Genomic DNA, 15,471 nt, shown 5'->3' on the forward strand with positions numbered 1-15,471 from the left:
GAACTTTGCATTTTAATGTAGTTATTCAAATCTTTTCCTTATCAAAATTGTTTCGCTGATTCAATATTTGTTAATCACATTGATACTCATTATCACAACTAATCTGTGTCGCTCGTCTGGCACGTAATATTGATATGAAATAATTCATAATTCATGTACTACGTGGAATGATAAAATACTCTTCAAGAACATATAGAAAATAAATCCGTTTATTAAATTAAAGACGGATGTTTCAATGTGAATGTCGCGAGATGTATATCTGACTATTCTAAATAGAAACAGAAGTTAATGTGTTTAACTCGAAACAGCAGCGAAAGAGTATAAAACACACATACACACGAGTGTAATTAACAGTAAATATGAAAAAACATTGTACGATTTTTATTGTCTATTGATCCTTAAAGTACTCTAGCGAGCCAACGACATCAGGTTTCATAGTCTTCTTGCCAGGTTTCCAGCCGGCTGGACAAACCTCACCGTGCTTATCGGTATACTGGAATGCTTGAACCAGACGTAGAGTTTCGTCCACGGATCTACAAATATGCAACATAAAATCATTGTTAGCGATAAAATTGTATTATAACGATCAATGTTATGCTTGAATGACATGTTCTGAAAGTTTATATTGCGAGATGCAAAATAAATTTTTATAAATTTACTAAAGTTTTAATAATCATGCATGTGCCTCACCTTCCTACGGGTAAGTCGTTGATGGTGACCTGGCGCAAAGTCTGCTTGTCGTCAATGATGAAAAGTCCACGGAAGGGAATTCCTGACTCCTCGTCGAGGACACCGTAGTCACGGGCGATTTTGCAGCTCTTGTCCGCCAACAGAGGAATGTTCATCTCGCCGAGACCACCCTGTTTGCGCGGTGTATTTACCCACGCGAGATGGCTAAAGTGGGAATCGGTAGATGCAGCAATCACTTGACAGCCGATTTCGGTGAACTCCTTCGCTCGGTCGGAGAAAGCGACGATTTCCGTTGGACACACAAAAGTGCTGCGGCAAAATATTTATGTAATCTTAATCTATCTAACTCATCGACATCTAGAATGGACCGCTGATGGCAATGGTGGGGGTAGAAAGACGATTAGAGTGAGAGGCAGGAATAATAAGATCGTTCTTTCTCTGTTTACTGTTGTTTCTAACTACTGTTGGATTAACAACAACCAATCAGGCTTCAGTAAACAGAGCAAGAACGATCTTATTATTCCTGCCTCTCACTCTAATCGTCTTTCTACCCCCACCATTGCCATCAGCGGTCCATTCTAGACGTCGATGATCTAACTGCCTCTATTTCCTATTCATCCGAAATCTTAAAGATATAATTTTTTTTTTATTTTACTTCCTACAAGTCTCTCGAATTTCAAGTACTTTTTCGTTAAATCTATTAATTATTCATTATAATTAAAATATATACGTAACACAACTCGTTTTAAATTTGATGTAACTAACAGCGTGATTTTAGAAGACCTGTTTTCCATAATCTCTCAGAATAGAACATGTATCTTTTTGTTATCGTTTTAAATGAATCAATTAAGAGCCAAGTGTATGCAAATGTTAAGCAATTACACAACACTTCTTGTAGCAGCAATTGAGAATTGTATAACTGTCTCGTTATATCCTGCCCATGAAAGTATGATCGTAATGCTTACAAGTCCAACGGGTAGAAGAAAAGCACAACATATTTGCCCTTGTAGTCGGAGAGTTTGACATTCTTAAATTGTCCGTTCACAACAGCAGTGCCGGTGAAAGCGGGCGCCGGTTTCTGGAGCTGAGGCACTGGCATGATTGCTGCTGTTTAGTCGCTATAACCAAGAATACAGAGAAACTTTATAATATCTACTTTTCACAGATATCACGCTATCATTATGCATTCATAACGTATAGCTTATTTCTAATGAATCATTACACGAAATGATCTCTACTCTTGGAAGTTTTGCAATAAATTCGCATCTATATCCGCGCAATAAATTCATTACAGAGTGTTTTTTATCTTCACGCACAGAATCCAAATAAAGCGAGATATAATTGAAAGAAGCCAGTATATTAAGATACACGATTTCTGATAACTTCAAATGATTGTTATTCTTTATTCCTATTGCCTATGATTTCTATGCTTTTTAATTGTGTCTTATAGCGAATTCGATTGGATTCAATACGTACTGATGACACATTTACGTCGTACACATTGACGTACAAATGCATGTTTAATGCAAACATTAAACATACATTAAACTATAAAATCCTCGATACATTTTATTATGCTGTTAAGCAAAATTTTTTATTTTATAATTCAAAATATTTACATTTTACTTTTACAGTGTATTTTAAATCAGTGTACAATGACTTTAATACGCATCCAACCGAATTCGTTAACCCGATCTTATCTTTGTAACTTGTTTGTAAAGAAACGATTCTGAATGTAAACATATACAAGTTTCCAAAACTGTGCGACAAGACTTTTGGAAATGCCACGGTGGGAATATCGTGCTTTGGTGACAGTACTTAAGATTAAATAATTCGTAAATAATCAGAATTAAGTCAATATTTAGTACGAGTGTAGTTAGAGTGGATTTGCGCGATAACCGCCACTAGCTAAACATTTATTCAACGATAACTTATGTAAAGTTCCTCGCGTGTTTCGTGTATAGACTTGTCACATATTAAAATCAAATTCACGCGTGACGGGTATATGTGCCGTTATCTCCGTAGATTTACCAAATATTTAAATGATTTAAAATGAATAATACGTCGATCACGGTAACAATGACACAATAGATAAGAAATAACACGGCCGAAAAAAACTTGGTAACATCGTAGAAAAATAATATATTCAGAATGAATTAAACATACACAATTTATTTGTCGGAATCTGTGAGAGTAAATAAATGTTTTTTATTTAAATAAACCGCCAATCTAAGAAAAAGTTATCTGCAAAAGTGGCTACAAAAGATCTTATAGGTAGTCAGCTTATCTATTTGAATATCTGGCACATCAGTTGATTATAAATCAGTGATATATCTTTCTTTGCATCGATTAAGCGTTGAATTAAACTTACATAGACCTTTCTTACGCGTTCTGCGTAAATTAATATTAAACATTAATTCGATAATTTTTAAATTCTGATAATACAAGAATAACGTTTCAAAGAAAATTGGATTTCCCAGAGACCGACAGAATGAATAGGAGATCAATCGAACTGGAACATCAGGTAGGACTTAGGTTGCACAATGATATACATACATATATATATGTATAAAACAGCCATATATAAACCGAAGTTTTGTATGAGAAAGAAAAAAGAGAAATCACACATACAAAAGAAATCGTAAGGACAAGTTTTGCTTGTAAAGCGATTTTGCGTAGAACCACTGAAAAGGATACTTCGTCTAATCGTACGGACGACCTTGCATTGAAACGAAACTTCTTTGTCAGACGACTCCATTCCGACCACAATTTCAACTATAAGTGTGCCTTCAGTGATAACCGCAACCTTGCATTCCTTCTATTTTTTTATTTCAGTTTAAAGAAAAAAAGATATAAAGTCTCTCTCTAATGTTGCAAAATTTATTTTTTACTCTTGTATGTGCAGTAATAGGTCTACTTTTTACAGCTGAATTAATACAAACAAAAAAGTATCTTCTATCAGATAATACAACAGTTTCTATAACATTTTTTGCAATTTTGTAATAATTAACTTTTTTATAAGAAAAGTAAAAATGAGCGTTTGACAAAATAGGCTGTAAAACTACACTGAGAAAAAAAAATCCTAAATTTCAATAAATATTTATTTGAATAATACCAACTAAATATTTATTAAACATAAAAATATATTTATTTACACAGGTACAAAAAACATTAATTTGATTTAACAATCACTTCTTTTTATTAAGTAAATTTTTTATTTATTGTAAGTAAATGTTTAGTTGGCAGTATTCAAATAAATCTTTATTTAAATTTAGGCTAATTTTTTTCTCAGTGTAACACAAACTATAACTATTTTTCAAAACCGGCTCAAATTTCAAGAGTGAGATTCACTCTAAAGATTTAGAGAGTAACTATATATGTATACGTAATCTATTATATTGCACGTGATTGATATAATAAATTAATGCATAATACAACGTGTAATTAATGATATTTAATACCAAAACTCGATTTGTTATCTTCACGTTTACAATGTTATGTCCGTTAGAATCTCGTTAGATACCGATTGTGTTCGTTTTCGATGACAAGGTATTCTCAAAGGAATTCCCACGGGATAATACGGCTAATCTGTTCAGTAATTGTTCGGAAATTCGCTTGACGTTGGTTAATGAAGATTATCGCGCATAAATCCATACGTGATGTATGTCGGCGGATGCAACTGCTATCGCTCTGCATAACTACGTAAGCCGGCGAATTGCGTTAATTCGCGTTACGACAGAACGTTGAAATCCATTAAAAAAAATATGTCATAAATTCTCTATCGATGTCGTTTTCTTTTCGCTGCGTTTACGCAAGCATTTCCGAGAAACATGATTATGTCGCAATATACAAAAATTGATTGATCACGTTAAAAGAATCAAAGAGCAATTATATTTAAGATAAGGAAACAGTTTATTAAAAGAACACATTTCGGGCCAGGAGAGGATGATATTTTATTTATTTCTATTGTGCGTCACGTTAAATTTTTATTCCTAATTTATTTCTCTATAATATTAGATATTTATTTTAATTTATTTCTCTAATATTTAATATTAAATATTTATCTTAATTGTATTGTGTGTTGCGTTGAATTTCTAAGCTCCAATTTTCCTATTTCTAATATTTAATATTTTTTCCTGTTTTCTTAATTTTCTTCCACTGTGCGTACAGCCTTAAGCCAGAAACACAAAAAACATAAGGCACATAATAAAGCATAAGCAGTAAACGAATCGGCCAATCACAAAAGACAAAAGGTAAAAACTTTGCGTTTTCTCGTGATTGGTCTCAATTCGCTTACCGTTTAAATCTTATTAAGCGTTGTTAATTTAGCAGAATTTCTATTAGATTTTGAGATTTTTTTTACCGGGAGATTTTTTGGAGATACAAAAAGTTTAGGAGAATTTCTGGATGACTTTCGGAGAGGAAAATACAAAAAATTATAGTTAAAATATTAAAAAAAAATCGCAATCTAGATCACAATATAAGGGATAACTTTCGAACAGACTTGGTAACAGTGGATTCTATTGCCTTAGGGCTTAAGCACAAGATGGTTGTAACCGAGTTGTGGAACGTTAATTGTAATCGTAGGTCGACACACAATTTTGGCATACATATATAGTTACGTTAAAACATCAGGGGCTTATTACGGTTCTTTAGACGAAGTGAAAATTACAAAAATGAGCAAACTCACTAGGTGTTAATCAATAAAGTTATAAATATTCTAGTAAATTCGACCACTTTCGTAATTTTCACCTCGTTTCAAGAACTGATCTGTTTTTTTTATTCCTATACTAGACTAGATTAGAACTTTTTTCTTGGTTTCGTCAAATATCAAATATATACCTATCTTATCTAGGTCAAAAATGTATACTAGTTCAGCTATAGAAAAAAGAAACCTATCGTGTGTCGACCTACAACTCACGTGACTCGTCGGTAATAGATCTCTTTGTGCTTAGACCTTTACGTTTTTGTGTCATGGACTTCATTGTTAGTGAATTCGGTCACTCGAACAGTGAATGATTTAGTACAGTGCGAGTTAGGCCTTGCACACAATGGAGGGAATATTAGGAACAGGAATAGATATTAAGATTTCAACCTATCAGAAACCGTGTATTCCGATGTAACTAATATCTGATAGGTTAAAATCTTAATACCTATTCCTGTTCCTAATATTTCCTCCATTATGCGCAGAGCCTAAGGGGCTCTACACAATAAAAGAAACAAGGAACAGAGAATAAGAATTGCAACCTATCAGAAATCATGTATTGTGGAATACCAGTGTGTATTCCACAATACATGATTTCTGATAGGTTGCAATTCTTATTCTTTGTTTTCTGTTCCTTTTATTATAGGAGCCCCTTACACTATAGTAAGGGCCGATTGTTCCACCTTTTGGTAAATTTTACCTGTGAGATAAATCTGGTAATCCACGCATGTGATTGGGTAATCTTGCTACTTATACCCAACAGGTAAAATTTACCGAAAGGTGGAACAACCGGCCCTAAATCAGCACACATTAAAGGGCTATTATTTATATTAAGTATTTAAATGCAGTGATATAACTTTGAATGAAATAATACGAATATATTATAAAATATATCTATAAAATTAATTTACTGTTGAAATAATACGTGTATATTCTTAAATAATATTATCATTATTGAGTATTTAATTAAAATATTTATACGTTTCTACATATTAATTTTGTTGACTTCATAATATAGCAGGTCTCGGTATGCACTAATCTAGTATAATGCAAGTAAATTCGCTATTTCGTAAGTCTCCACGAACTCGACTCGTTCTGACGGATCATGAGAAATATTCGCAAAGCGTGACTTGCCAAACTGTGACGGTGCCGAATAAATAGTGGCGATCTCGAATCCTCTCCATATCGCTTTTTCTCTCTCCCTCGACTGACCTTCGATGTTACGAAATAGAGCGCAATTCACGCGAAACAGAAGTACGAAACGATATTATGCGTCGAAGGTAGGAACTTCCGAATTATATAATTCGTTTTCGGGACCCTCTCGTGTGTTTCGATCACAAAAGCGCGAGCAGTTTTATCACGGTCGAATTTCGACCGTTACTTTCCGAGAAAAAAGGGCAGCTATAACTAGAACGATTATCCGGCGTCGTTCATGTCATTAGCTTGTCCCGATTTTGTTGAACAAAACGTCAATTCCATTGAGAAATTGTGTGACGAATGGCGAACAAACGATTTAGAAAATTTGGAGTAATGGTGATTACCTTGAAAGAGCTTCCTCAAAGAAGACTGCGAACAGTGCGAACCGCCAAAGACGAAAGAATGACGAGGAGAGAACAGGAATTCGCCGGCGACCGGTCTCTAAATGAAGTCTGAGAACCTTTTGATATCGACCGCTGCATATATATATATACACACAAAGAAATCGAGCAGCGTTGGCAATTATCGCGACATCTAGCGGTCGGCTATCGTACATCGTACCATGTGAACGTGGGAACAAAGGAATCGTTCTATTTGCACTTTGTGCACTCGAACGTTAAGGGCTCTCACACATGAAATGCATAACAGAGCATAAGCATAACATAAGGCCGCTAAACCAATGAGCATCTTATGTAAATCAATATGGCGACATTATGCTAGATGCTCATTGGTCCAGCAGTCTTATGTTATGCTTATGCTCTGTTATGCATTTCATGTGCGATAGGCTTAAGAGTTCAGACACAAGCTTTTGCATAACGCATAACGCATAGTACATAAGCGAATCAACTAATCAGAATCTTTTCTTTCCTCCCATTCTATGGAAAAGAAGAATTTCGATTGGTTGATTCCATTATGCACTATGTATTATGCGTTATGCAAGAGTGTGTGCTGCGGCCATTAGGGTATATCCACGCAACTTGCATAGCCGCATAAACATATGCATAAAGAAAATTATCCAATTGCAGTTCTCTTTTAAAGTCGTACATAAAATGTGATTGGATAATTTTCTTTATGCATACGTTTATGCGGCTATGCAAGTTAATCTTAAGCGGGGAGCACAAACTCTTGCATAACGCATAACACGTAATGCATAAAAAAATGTGCCAATCGAAGTCCTTCATTTCCTTCCTTTCTATGAAATAAAGGACTCTGATTGGTTTAATTTCTTATGCCTCATGTGTTATGCGTTATGCAAGAATCTGTGCTCCCCGCTTATACCTTTAAGCTGGTTCTACATTAATCGCAGCGCAACATCGCAAGTGTGTCGCAAGCGTTGCGGTCCAATCAGAGTCGAACTAGCTTGATATTTATTGGACAGGAACGCTTGCGATGCTGCGATGCGACTAATGTAGAACCAGCTTAATGTAGAATGGACTTTATGCAAGAGTTTGTGCTGCGGCCATTAGGCCGCAATCTCAATAAGAGTTCTATTATTTCGAAAAGAATATAGAAATCTGGACAATTTTATTCTGGGGAAAAACCCCAGATCAATCTTCTTTCACTTGTATGAAATGCAGAAACAGCACTGGTTTCATAGATTATGGTCCATTTCATTCTACGATGAAGCATTTTTTGATTGGTCAATTAGTAAAATTTTTTTTTCCGATTGGTCAAAAGCTTTGAAGCATCTGTAGCGCCTAGACTGTACCCTAGAAACTAAAGGAGAACGAATTTCCTGAAGTTAGCAGCACTGATATTTACATACTTACCGAGTAGATGACAGTACAGACACGTATTGGAGCATCTCGCAACTTTTACTCCGAATTTACTCAATTACAGCCGGATTGCATCAGATTTCAGTTTAATTCACGTACTTTTGGATTAGTTAACATCTTTATATTGGTATTGTTCGAAGAAAATTATATTTATTGTACGATTAACGACAGCTAACCTCTTGACAGACACTACAGTTGTCGGAAAGTTATCATTTCAGGGTAAGTTCATTTGTTATTCTTCACTAAATTTATTTTGAATATGTATTTCATAAATTATATATATATATATATATATATATATATATATTTGTAGACGAATATTTAAACTGCCAAATGTCCTTTCGTTTCTTCTTTTTCTCCTTATACAAAATAAACGTCTCTCCGTAGTGCCGCTATGATCATTTTGCACAAGAAAATAATATTTAGGTTCCATTTCCTATAAATATAAGATTAACTTTAATCTCAGTTCAATTCACTCTTTTCACTCAATTCTTAGAATTAGAAGAAAATAAAGAGTAAATTTAACCGAGATTATAAAATTGCTTTTCTTTATTTTCTTCTAATTCCAAGAATTAAAAAAGAATGTAAAGAGTGTAAATTGAACCAAAAATTAAAATTATTCTTATACTGGTGGAACCAGACCTTAGAGAATGAAAAGAAGCATAATAAAAATAATAACAATAAATAATAATAGAGTGAAAATAATAAATAAGAGAGAAGAGAGAGTCGGGTATGAATAAATCGCCGTCTCGTAAACATAATGTGTCGTATGTGCTAATTATTTCAGCGTTATTTGTCTTTAATAACAACAATCTGTATAAATAATACATCTTTTGCGTTATGCCACGACATCGAAGGAACGATGCTATAGCGAATGTGTTTCTACGCGCGATTTCGCGGCGCCGTCACGTCGTCGCCGCGGATCCCGGGCGGGATACACAATTCCGATATATAAATAACACGCGAATATATCTGCGTGTGCGTTATACCTCTTATTTGTAAGAATGATAATATACTTTTTGGCACTTACTAATAATTAATCGAAACCTAGTAAGGGGGGGGATTTTTATTTATTTATTAAACATTAAACGAATGCGTTAGGCTCGATTTTCGCGAGAGAGAGATCCCTCGGCCAATTCCTTTCTCTCCTCCGTTTTTTTTTCCCCCGAACTCCGCCTTAAGATCGTTCCCGAAGCGAATCTACATTATGTATGTAAGGAGAGCCGATCTCTTTCTCGCTAGAGAATGTCCGGGATAGTTCAGTACGTGGTGGTGCGGGGAGATCTTGCGAGGACGATGGGATGGCCGTTGGGCGCCGTGATCGCCCAAGCGTGTCACGCGTGCACCGCCGTCATCCATCTCTCTTACAATGACGCCCACACGCAGGCCTACCTCGCGGATTTAGACAACATGCACAAGGTGGTCCTCGAAGTAAGTATTGACTTTCGCGAGGGAAGTTCGCGAGCCGTTAATCCGCGCGCGTTTAATCGCGGGAACGTTTGTTTCGCGATGTATTTGCGGAGGGAGAATTATAACTTTGACGCATATAGGTCTGTTCTTTGTGGCTAAACTTGTGAGCGTATCCAAGATTTTTTTTCGGTGAGATTAGCAATTTCTGTTATCATACAAATAGCAATTTTTTGTGTTAATGAATTGTTTTTTTTTTTTGGATATTTTATAGCTTAGAATGTCTCTTTTTCATTCTTGATTTTAAATGGGAAAAATATCAGGTTTTGTAAATTATAACTTTGTTTTTCCAGGAGGAAATACGGGCAAAATATACATTGAGAGAAAAGCGTTTGGTATTTGTGATTATAATTGCATGGTAAAATAATTATAATTAGGAGCTCTTTTTTATGGTTATTAGTGCTATATTATTAGTAATAATAACCATATATGTGAAAAATTGAACTATAAATTATGATAATTTCAAACATTAATACAATAAAATATCACCATGTATGTAAATAGTAAATAAAATAAACATTTTTATTTAGTAAATGCAATTGAAATTATAATGAATATAATTATCTATATCCTTTATTCACTTACTATTTATGTGATAATAATAACTAAAAAATATGTTGAGAAAAATCAATGGTTTTTAAGTAGCGTATTATAAATAACGATTAAATATATATTTACATAAATATATAATTGTCCCAAAAAATAACTATAAATTATAGTTAAATTATGATAATTGCAATCTTTTTTTCTCTCAGTGTAGTGGGGCAAAAATTTCATGGGGAAGAGGTTCAACTCTCCAAACCCTCCTCTAGATACTTAAAATAAAATATATCTGTAGCTTGGCAAAAGGGAGAAAGAAAATTTCAATGCAGTCCAGTACAGCGACAAAGAACAGATCCCATCTGTTATTTCGTAAATTATTTCGAACGCTGTAAAAATGCCCAAACGAATTATTTCCGAACCATTGAATAAACGAGTATCACGAGTATGAATAATAGGCCGCCGATGAAGCCGGTCTGCAGACGCTGTGCGCAAAACTGAAGGAGGACAACATTCAGCACAAGTTGTGGATAGAACAACCCGAGAACATCGCGACGTGTCTGGTAACGAAGCCTTACCCCAAGGACAAGGTGCAGTCGTATTTTAAAAAATACAAATTACTCAAAATGTGACGGATGTAAATGGCAATAAATACCGCATTACGATTAGGACACCGAAGGTCTCTCGAGTTACTTTCTACGTTACACCGAATCCAAATTAATCCTCCCGGCATTGCTTCTGAAAGATTCTAGCCGAAGATTCCGAAAATTTTTATTTCAGGCAAAAAACACCCGAATGTGATAACCGGAAGATCCAACCCTGAGAGGTTCTATTAACGAAATATGATTCTCCGGCGTTCGCGTGAAATAAATACTAACTTCGGAGAAGAATGTCATTTATATTTTACTCTATTCGAGCGGGAAGAAGATCAATGCACCGGAGATAAGCCGCGCTCTACACACGTGGCTCGAACGTAGCTTCTGAACGTCAATATTACAACGGGCAACACCTCGGCTCTATCTTTTTTATCTTCGTTTCTCCCTTTTTTTTCCAGAAGCGATATTGTCCCGTATGGAAAATATTTACGCTTGGAGGACTACAAACGTCCGAAGAGATAGAAAAAAAAAAAGAGAACACACATGGTTGTGTGAGACGCCGCGGCGATCCGATATTTCTGACATCGAGAAGATTTACACTCATTGGTTTATTCCACGGGTACCTTGCGAGTATTGACAATGCATGTGTACAGCCCCTTCTCTTTCCTTGCATTATACATGATACTAGCGTTAGATTACGATTCTAATCTAGACGGGAGTAACGCAGGATCGTGCGCCACTAATCAACTAGTCGTATCAAAAAGCTCCTCGTCGCGCGAGTCTACGGTTGCTTTACGGTAAAAGTGCGGCGAAACTCGTCTCTTCACAGGTACGGATCGGCGTATGGTATAAGAATACGAGATGTTTCATTACCGAGATGCGTAGGCGATGATGATCGATCAGATAAATTATCCCAATAATGTTATAAGCCAATATAAAGCCTATTAGAAATTTACCACCAATAAGAAATTCGCCATTATGTACAATAAAACCTTGTATTCTTACATCATGGATCGGCGTACGTCTCTCCCGCGGGATTAGCTGAAAGGTAACCTGAATCGCATGCCATGAAGTGTAATTTTTTAACCCTCGACTATAGCAATAAGTCATTTGAACCCGAAGCGACAATTTTTAATGGTTGATACAATCTGTACAATTAGTATTGAGATTCTGAATTGTAGGTAACGAAAATTTTGAACCTTTTTCTATCAATCGCCATAAGGCGAAGGTTCACTATTCTGTACTTCAAATAGGACGCTTTAGAACTCAGGTTTTTTCATATATAGTTTTCTCACACTGAAAAAAATACTAATTTTAATAAATATTTGCTTGAATAGTCTTAAATAAATATTTACTAAACGTAAACATATACTTATTTAATACAAAAATTTGATACATTAGTTTAATTTTTAAACTATTATTTTTTGGATGAATATTTACTGTAAGTAAATATTTACTTAGTACTAGTCAAAGAAATATGTATTAAGATTTAGTGAAATTCTTTCAGTGTAGCTGTACTTAAAGAAACTTTGAGGATATCTGTGTGAATACAATCTCGCACTTTGGGCGAGAGTTCTCAAGCGAAATACAAGACAAAAAAAGGGAATAAATTCGAAATGCGTTTCAGGCTGCGGCTAAGAGCTAATCCATCGGTACGTTGCGACCTTTCCCACTTCTCGCTCGTGTCTCATCGTAGCTGCGTTCAAATTCGCAAAGTATGTCCTCGTCGCCGCAAGATTCGCACGGAGAGCGTTCGAGTTGCACGGTAGGCGAATCTTCTTCCCCATCCCGTACCATCCGCAAGATGCGTCCTTCGCGCACTTCACTGCGATTCTTCCTGGATTATTCCTCGTTCGTTTGCTCCAAAATGTTTCCGTCAATCCTGCCGCGACGTTCTTCCACGCGAAGATCATCGTGAATTCACCCGGAAGACTTCTCTCTGTCCTTCCTCGCATACGGAACTGGAGGTATCGATCCGCGGATCCATCACCGTATACCTTTGTATGTGTGCATATGTTATGTGTGTGACGTTTACGGGCAAACCGTATCAGCTGACGATACGACTATTGTCGTTGTCGCGATACGACCGTAGATTCGCAGTAAGCTCTAATTACTTATGTACACGCACTGCGGACGCTAGACACTGTAAGTACACATATTTACAACACTCTCGATGGCAAGATGATTATTTTGGCGTATATATAATATGTATATATATATATTTTTTTTTTCTTTCATAACGCGGTCGTAACGAGACGGAGGCGGGAACGGAAGGATATACAGAAGTCCTTATGAAAAAAATGCGCTATTGTCCTTGCAACATCACTGCCGCTCGTTCTCTTTCTCCTCCCCATCCTCCTCCTCCTCCTGTAGCCATTGGCGCAGGATGTTGCTCCTTGGCTGCAAAACAAAAGGGATAGGTGTCACCGACCATTTATCTTTAAATAGAATTGATGTTCTTCGCATAAGCAAGCTCGAGATCATTTATTCCCGATGGAATCGTCTCGACGCATCCATTGGGCACAAGACAGAAGCTGCACTAGATTTCTAGAAATCTTTTCGAGAGTTTGTCAGCTTAATTTTGGGATGTATAGATCGATGGATGAGAGAAACAAGAGCAGATGATTATATTTACGTGCAAATAGATAAGAAATAAATTTAAAAGAGACATTTATCTTGGATATTGGGTGCTTTAACTTTTATTATGTTAATTACACACGACTGGGTCTCATTCGTCTTATCACATTTCTTTTTTTCGAAATACTAGTATCAAGTTATTAGTTACAATATTTATATACAATTTTTTAAAATACACAAATACAAATACTTTCTAAAGACGTTAAAATTTATCACTTAATGTGTATATATATATATATATATATATGTGTGATTTTTGTATACTTGCAAAAGTGGTGAAAATAATCCCTACAAATGAATGTTTGTAATAAAGGACCAGAAAACTATCATTGTGTGTATTAAGGGTTAATATTTGCATTTAATCTTTTTTTATATCTAATAGAAGTCTTCTTAAATTTTTCTCATTGTATTAATGAGTTGCAAAGAAATAGGAAAGAAAAATTTGCGTGTAATTGTTTATGCATTTCTAATAATTAATAAAAATTAGAGATTCGTTTAATTCTCAATAAAAACGTAAGCGCTCATGAACACATTAATGGATTAGAAAATGTGCAAGCAGTTTACATATACATAAAAGGGATAAATCTACAATAGATTTTGACAATTCTACTCGCATGGCGGATTCCGCTAGGCTTCGAACACACATAAAGCAGCGTTTTGTCTTCGATATTGCAACCAATAGATATCGCATTAGGAAGCAGCAAGTACAGATAGGATCTCATTGCGAAACCAAGCTGTCGACGAACATCGCATTGCGTTAGTACTATTATGGGATTCGCAATTACCAGGATCACGTTAGTTTGGGAGAACGGGGTGAGACGAGTGATGAGGGTGGCAGTGGTGGTGGTTGTGGTGGTAGTGATGATGATGGTGTCGGTATTGGTGGTAGTAGTCAGTAGTTATTAGGGCAGCGCACAAAAACGAGCATTATTGCTCGGCTAGGTTCCCGTTCGGGTCCGTATAGTCGTCGTACTCGTCCTCCGGTTCCTCGTAATCCGTCTCCGCGGGCTCAGGACCCTCGATCATCGGCGCGGACGTGCTCGTGATGTCCTGCTAAGCACACACCAGAATCCAAGCGTACCCCGGCACTACTTCTCTCTATCCCTTTTATCCCGTTTGGTATTAGTAGACTATTAGCGCTGTTGTTATAATACCCCCGTAATAACTACCAAAGAACGCGATCTGTTTTTGCTCGGACAATCCGCTTTATCAACTGATTAACACTAGATATCGCCGACGGTATCCTGCTAGAACTGTCGAAGGTAGCCAATTATTTTATATCCTTGTTTTCGATTAAGGGGTATGGCCACCCTAGAATTTTCAAAAAATCGAAAATTTTTTTTGCCTTTTCGATACTTTATTATCACAAAAATAAGTAGCAATTGAATTTATAACGAAAAAAATGAGCGCAAGCTGAGCGCTTGAACTTTAAACGCGTTTTTCTCTAAACGACATTTTTCAAATCGGCATGACAAATAACTTTAATAATTTCTATTCGAATGGGTTCAAATTTTAACTGCAACTTCTTAGATGCATTTCGCAGAGAAGTACGTAGGGGTTGTTTTTCGATATATAAACAACTTTTTATTTTATGAACAGTTTTTGAACAAAATTTTTAGCAAAAAATGCAAGTGTGACTTCAAATACCCGTCATTCTTGAAAATATCAATATTTTTACAAACCCCTCCGTACTTCTTTAGGTATTGTACATTAAAAACAAATTTTTTTTGCTCTAGGTCAAAATTTGTAAATGCTAAATGCAGGGAATGGAAGTAACTCGTTACTTGTAACGAAGTTACAGTTACAAGTTACTTTTTTGGTAACTTTACTAGTAACTGCGTTACTTTTTTTCTTTGGTAACTGT

At 35.7% G+C, this 15,471-nt stretch overlaps 3 protein-coding genes across 16 annotated transcripts in view; 1 reads left to right on the forward strand and 2 right to left on the reverse strand.

The window, feature by feature from the left end:
- Positions 1 to 89: 89 nt before the first annotated feature.
- On the reverse strand, positions 90 to 7,090 carry Prx2 (Peroxiredoxin 2). The gene is made up of 4 exons (XM_018519860.1): positions 6,937 to 7,090; positions 1,656 to 1,808; positions 691 to 999; positions 90 to 533 (listed from the first exon to the last, which is right to left on the reverse strand). The coding sequence occupies exons 2-4, from the start codon at positions 1,787 to 1,789 to the stop codon at positions 389 to 391; spliced, it is 588 nt and encodes a 195-aa protein (XP_018375362.1). The 5' UTR covers positions 1,790 to 1,808; positions 6,937 to 7,090; the 3' UTR covers positions 90 to 388.
- Positions 7,091 to 8,369: 1,279 nt separating this feature from the next.
- On the forward strand, positions 8,370 to 12,064 carry LOC108769077 (putative peptidyl-tRNA hydrolase PTRHD1). Of its 2 annotated transcripts, XM_018519862.1 has the most exons (3): positions 8,370 to 8,586; positions 9,610 to 9,798; positions 10,833 to 12,064. In XM_018519862.1, exons 2-3 carry the CDS (start codon positions 9,613 to 9,615, stop codon positions 11,004 to 11,006), a joined length of 360 nt encoding a protein of 119 aa, XP_018375364.1. In that variant the 5' UTR covers positions 8,370 to 8,586; positions 9,610 to 9,612; the 3' UTR covers positions 11,007 to 12,064. The 2 variants fall into 2 exon arrangements, with proteins under 2 accessions (XP_018375364.1, XP_018375363.1); XM_018519861.1 differs by lacking the exon at positions 8,370 to 8,586 and having other exon boundaries at positions 9,135 to 9,798.
- Positions 12,065 to 13,204: 1,140 nt separating this feature from the next.
- LOC108769074 (collagen alpha chain CG42342) overlaps positions 13,205 to 15,471 on the reverse strand; it is a 179,961-nt gene continuing 177,694 nt past the window's right edge. For 10 of the 13 annotated variants that reach the window (XM_018519852.1, XM_018519851.1, XM_018519846.1 and 7 more), the window contains 2 exons: positions 14,393 to 14,660; positions 13,294 to 13,370 (listed from right to left, as the gene is read on the reverse strand). In XM_018519852.1, the coding sequence (XP_018375354.1) occupies positions 14,535 to 14,660 (126 nt within the window). In that variant the 3' untranslated portion in view covers positions 13,294 to 13,370; positions 14,393 to 14,534. Of the gene's footprint in view, positions 13,371 to 14,392; positions 14,661 to 15,471 lie in introns of all 13 variants that reach the window. The other 3 variants (XM_018519850.1, XM_018519842.1, XM_018519848.1) reach the window with 2 other exon arrangements.

The sequence above is a fragment of the Trachymyrmex cornetzi genome, unplaced genomic scaffold, assembly GCF_001594075.2.
Source record: "Trachymyrmex cornetzi isolate Tcor2-1 unplaced genomic scaffold, Tcor1.1 scaffold85, whole genome shotgun sequence".
In the NCBI taxonomy this organism is placed as follows: Eukaryota; Metazoa; Arthropoda; class Insecta; order Hymenoptera; family Formicidae; genus Trachymyrmex; species Trachymyrmex cornetzi.

Excerpts from the sequence above, each read along its gene's own strand:
- LOC108769077 (XM_018519862.1), top strand. The coding sequence starts at position 9,613 with ATGTCCGGGATAGTTCAGTACGTGGTGGTGCGGGGAGATCTTGCGAGG. Across the intron at positions 9,799-10,832 it reads TGCACAAGGTGGTCCTCGAA|GCCGCCGATGAAGCCGGTCT; the intron begins GTAAGTATTGAC and ends TATGAATAATAG.
- Prx2 (XM_018519860.1), bottom strand. The coding sequence starts at position 1,789 with ATGCCAGTGCCTCAGCTCCAGAAACCGGCGCCCGCTTTCACCGGCACT. Across the intron at positions 1,000-1,655 it reads TTCTTCTACCCGTTGGACTT|CACTTTTGTGTGTCCAACGG; the intron begins GTAAGCATTACG and ends ATTTTGCCGCAG. Across the intron at positions 534-690 it reads AACGACTTACCCGTAGGAAG|ATCCGTGGACGAAACTCTAC; the intron begins GTGAGGCACATG and ends GCATATTTGTAG.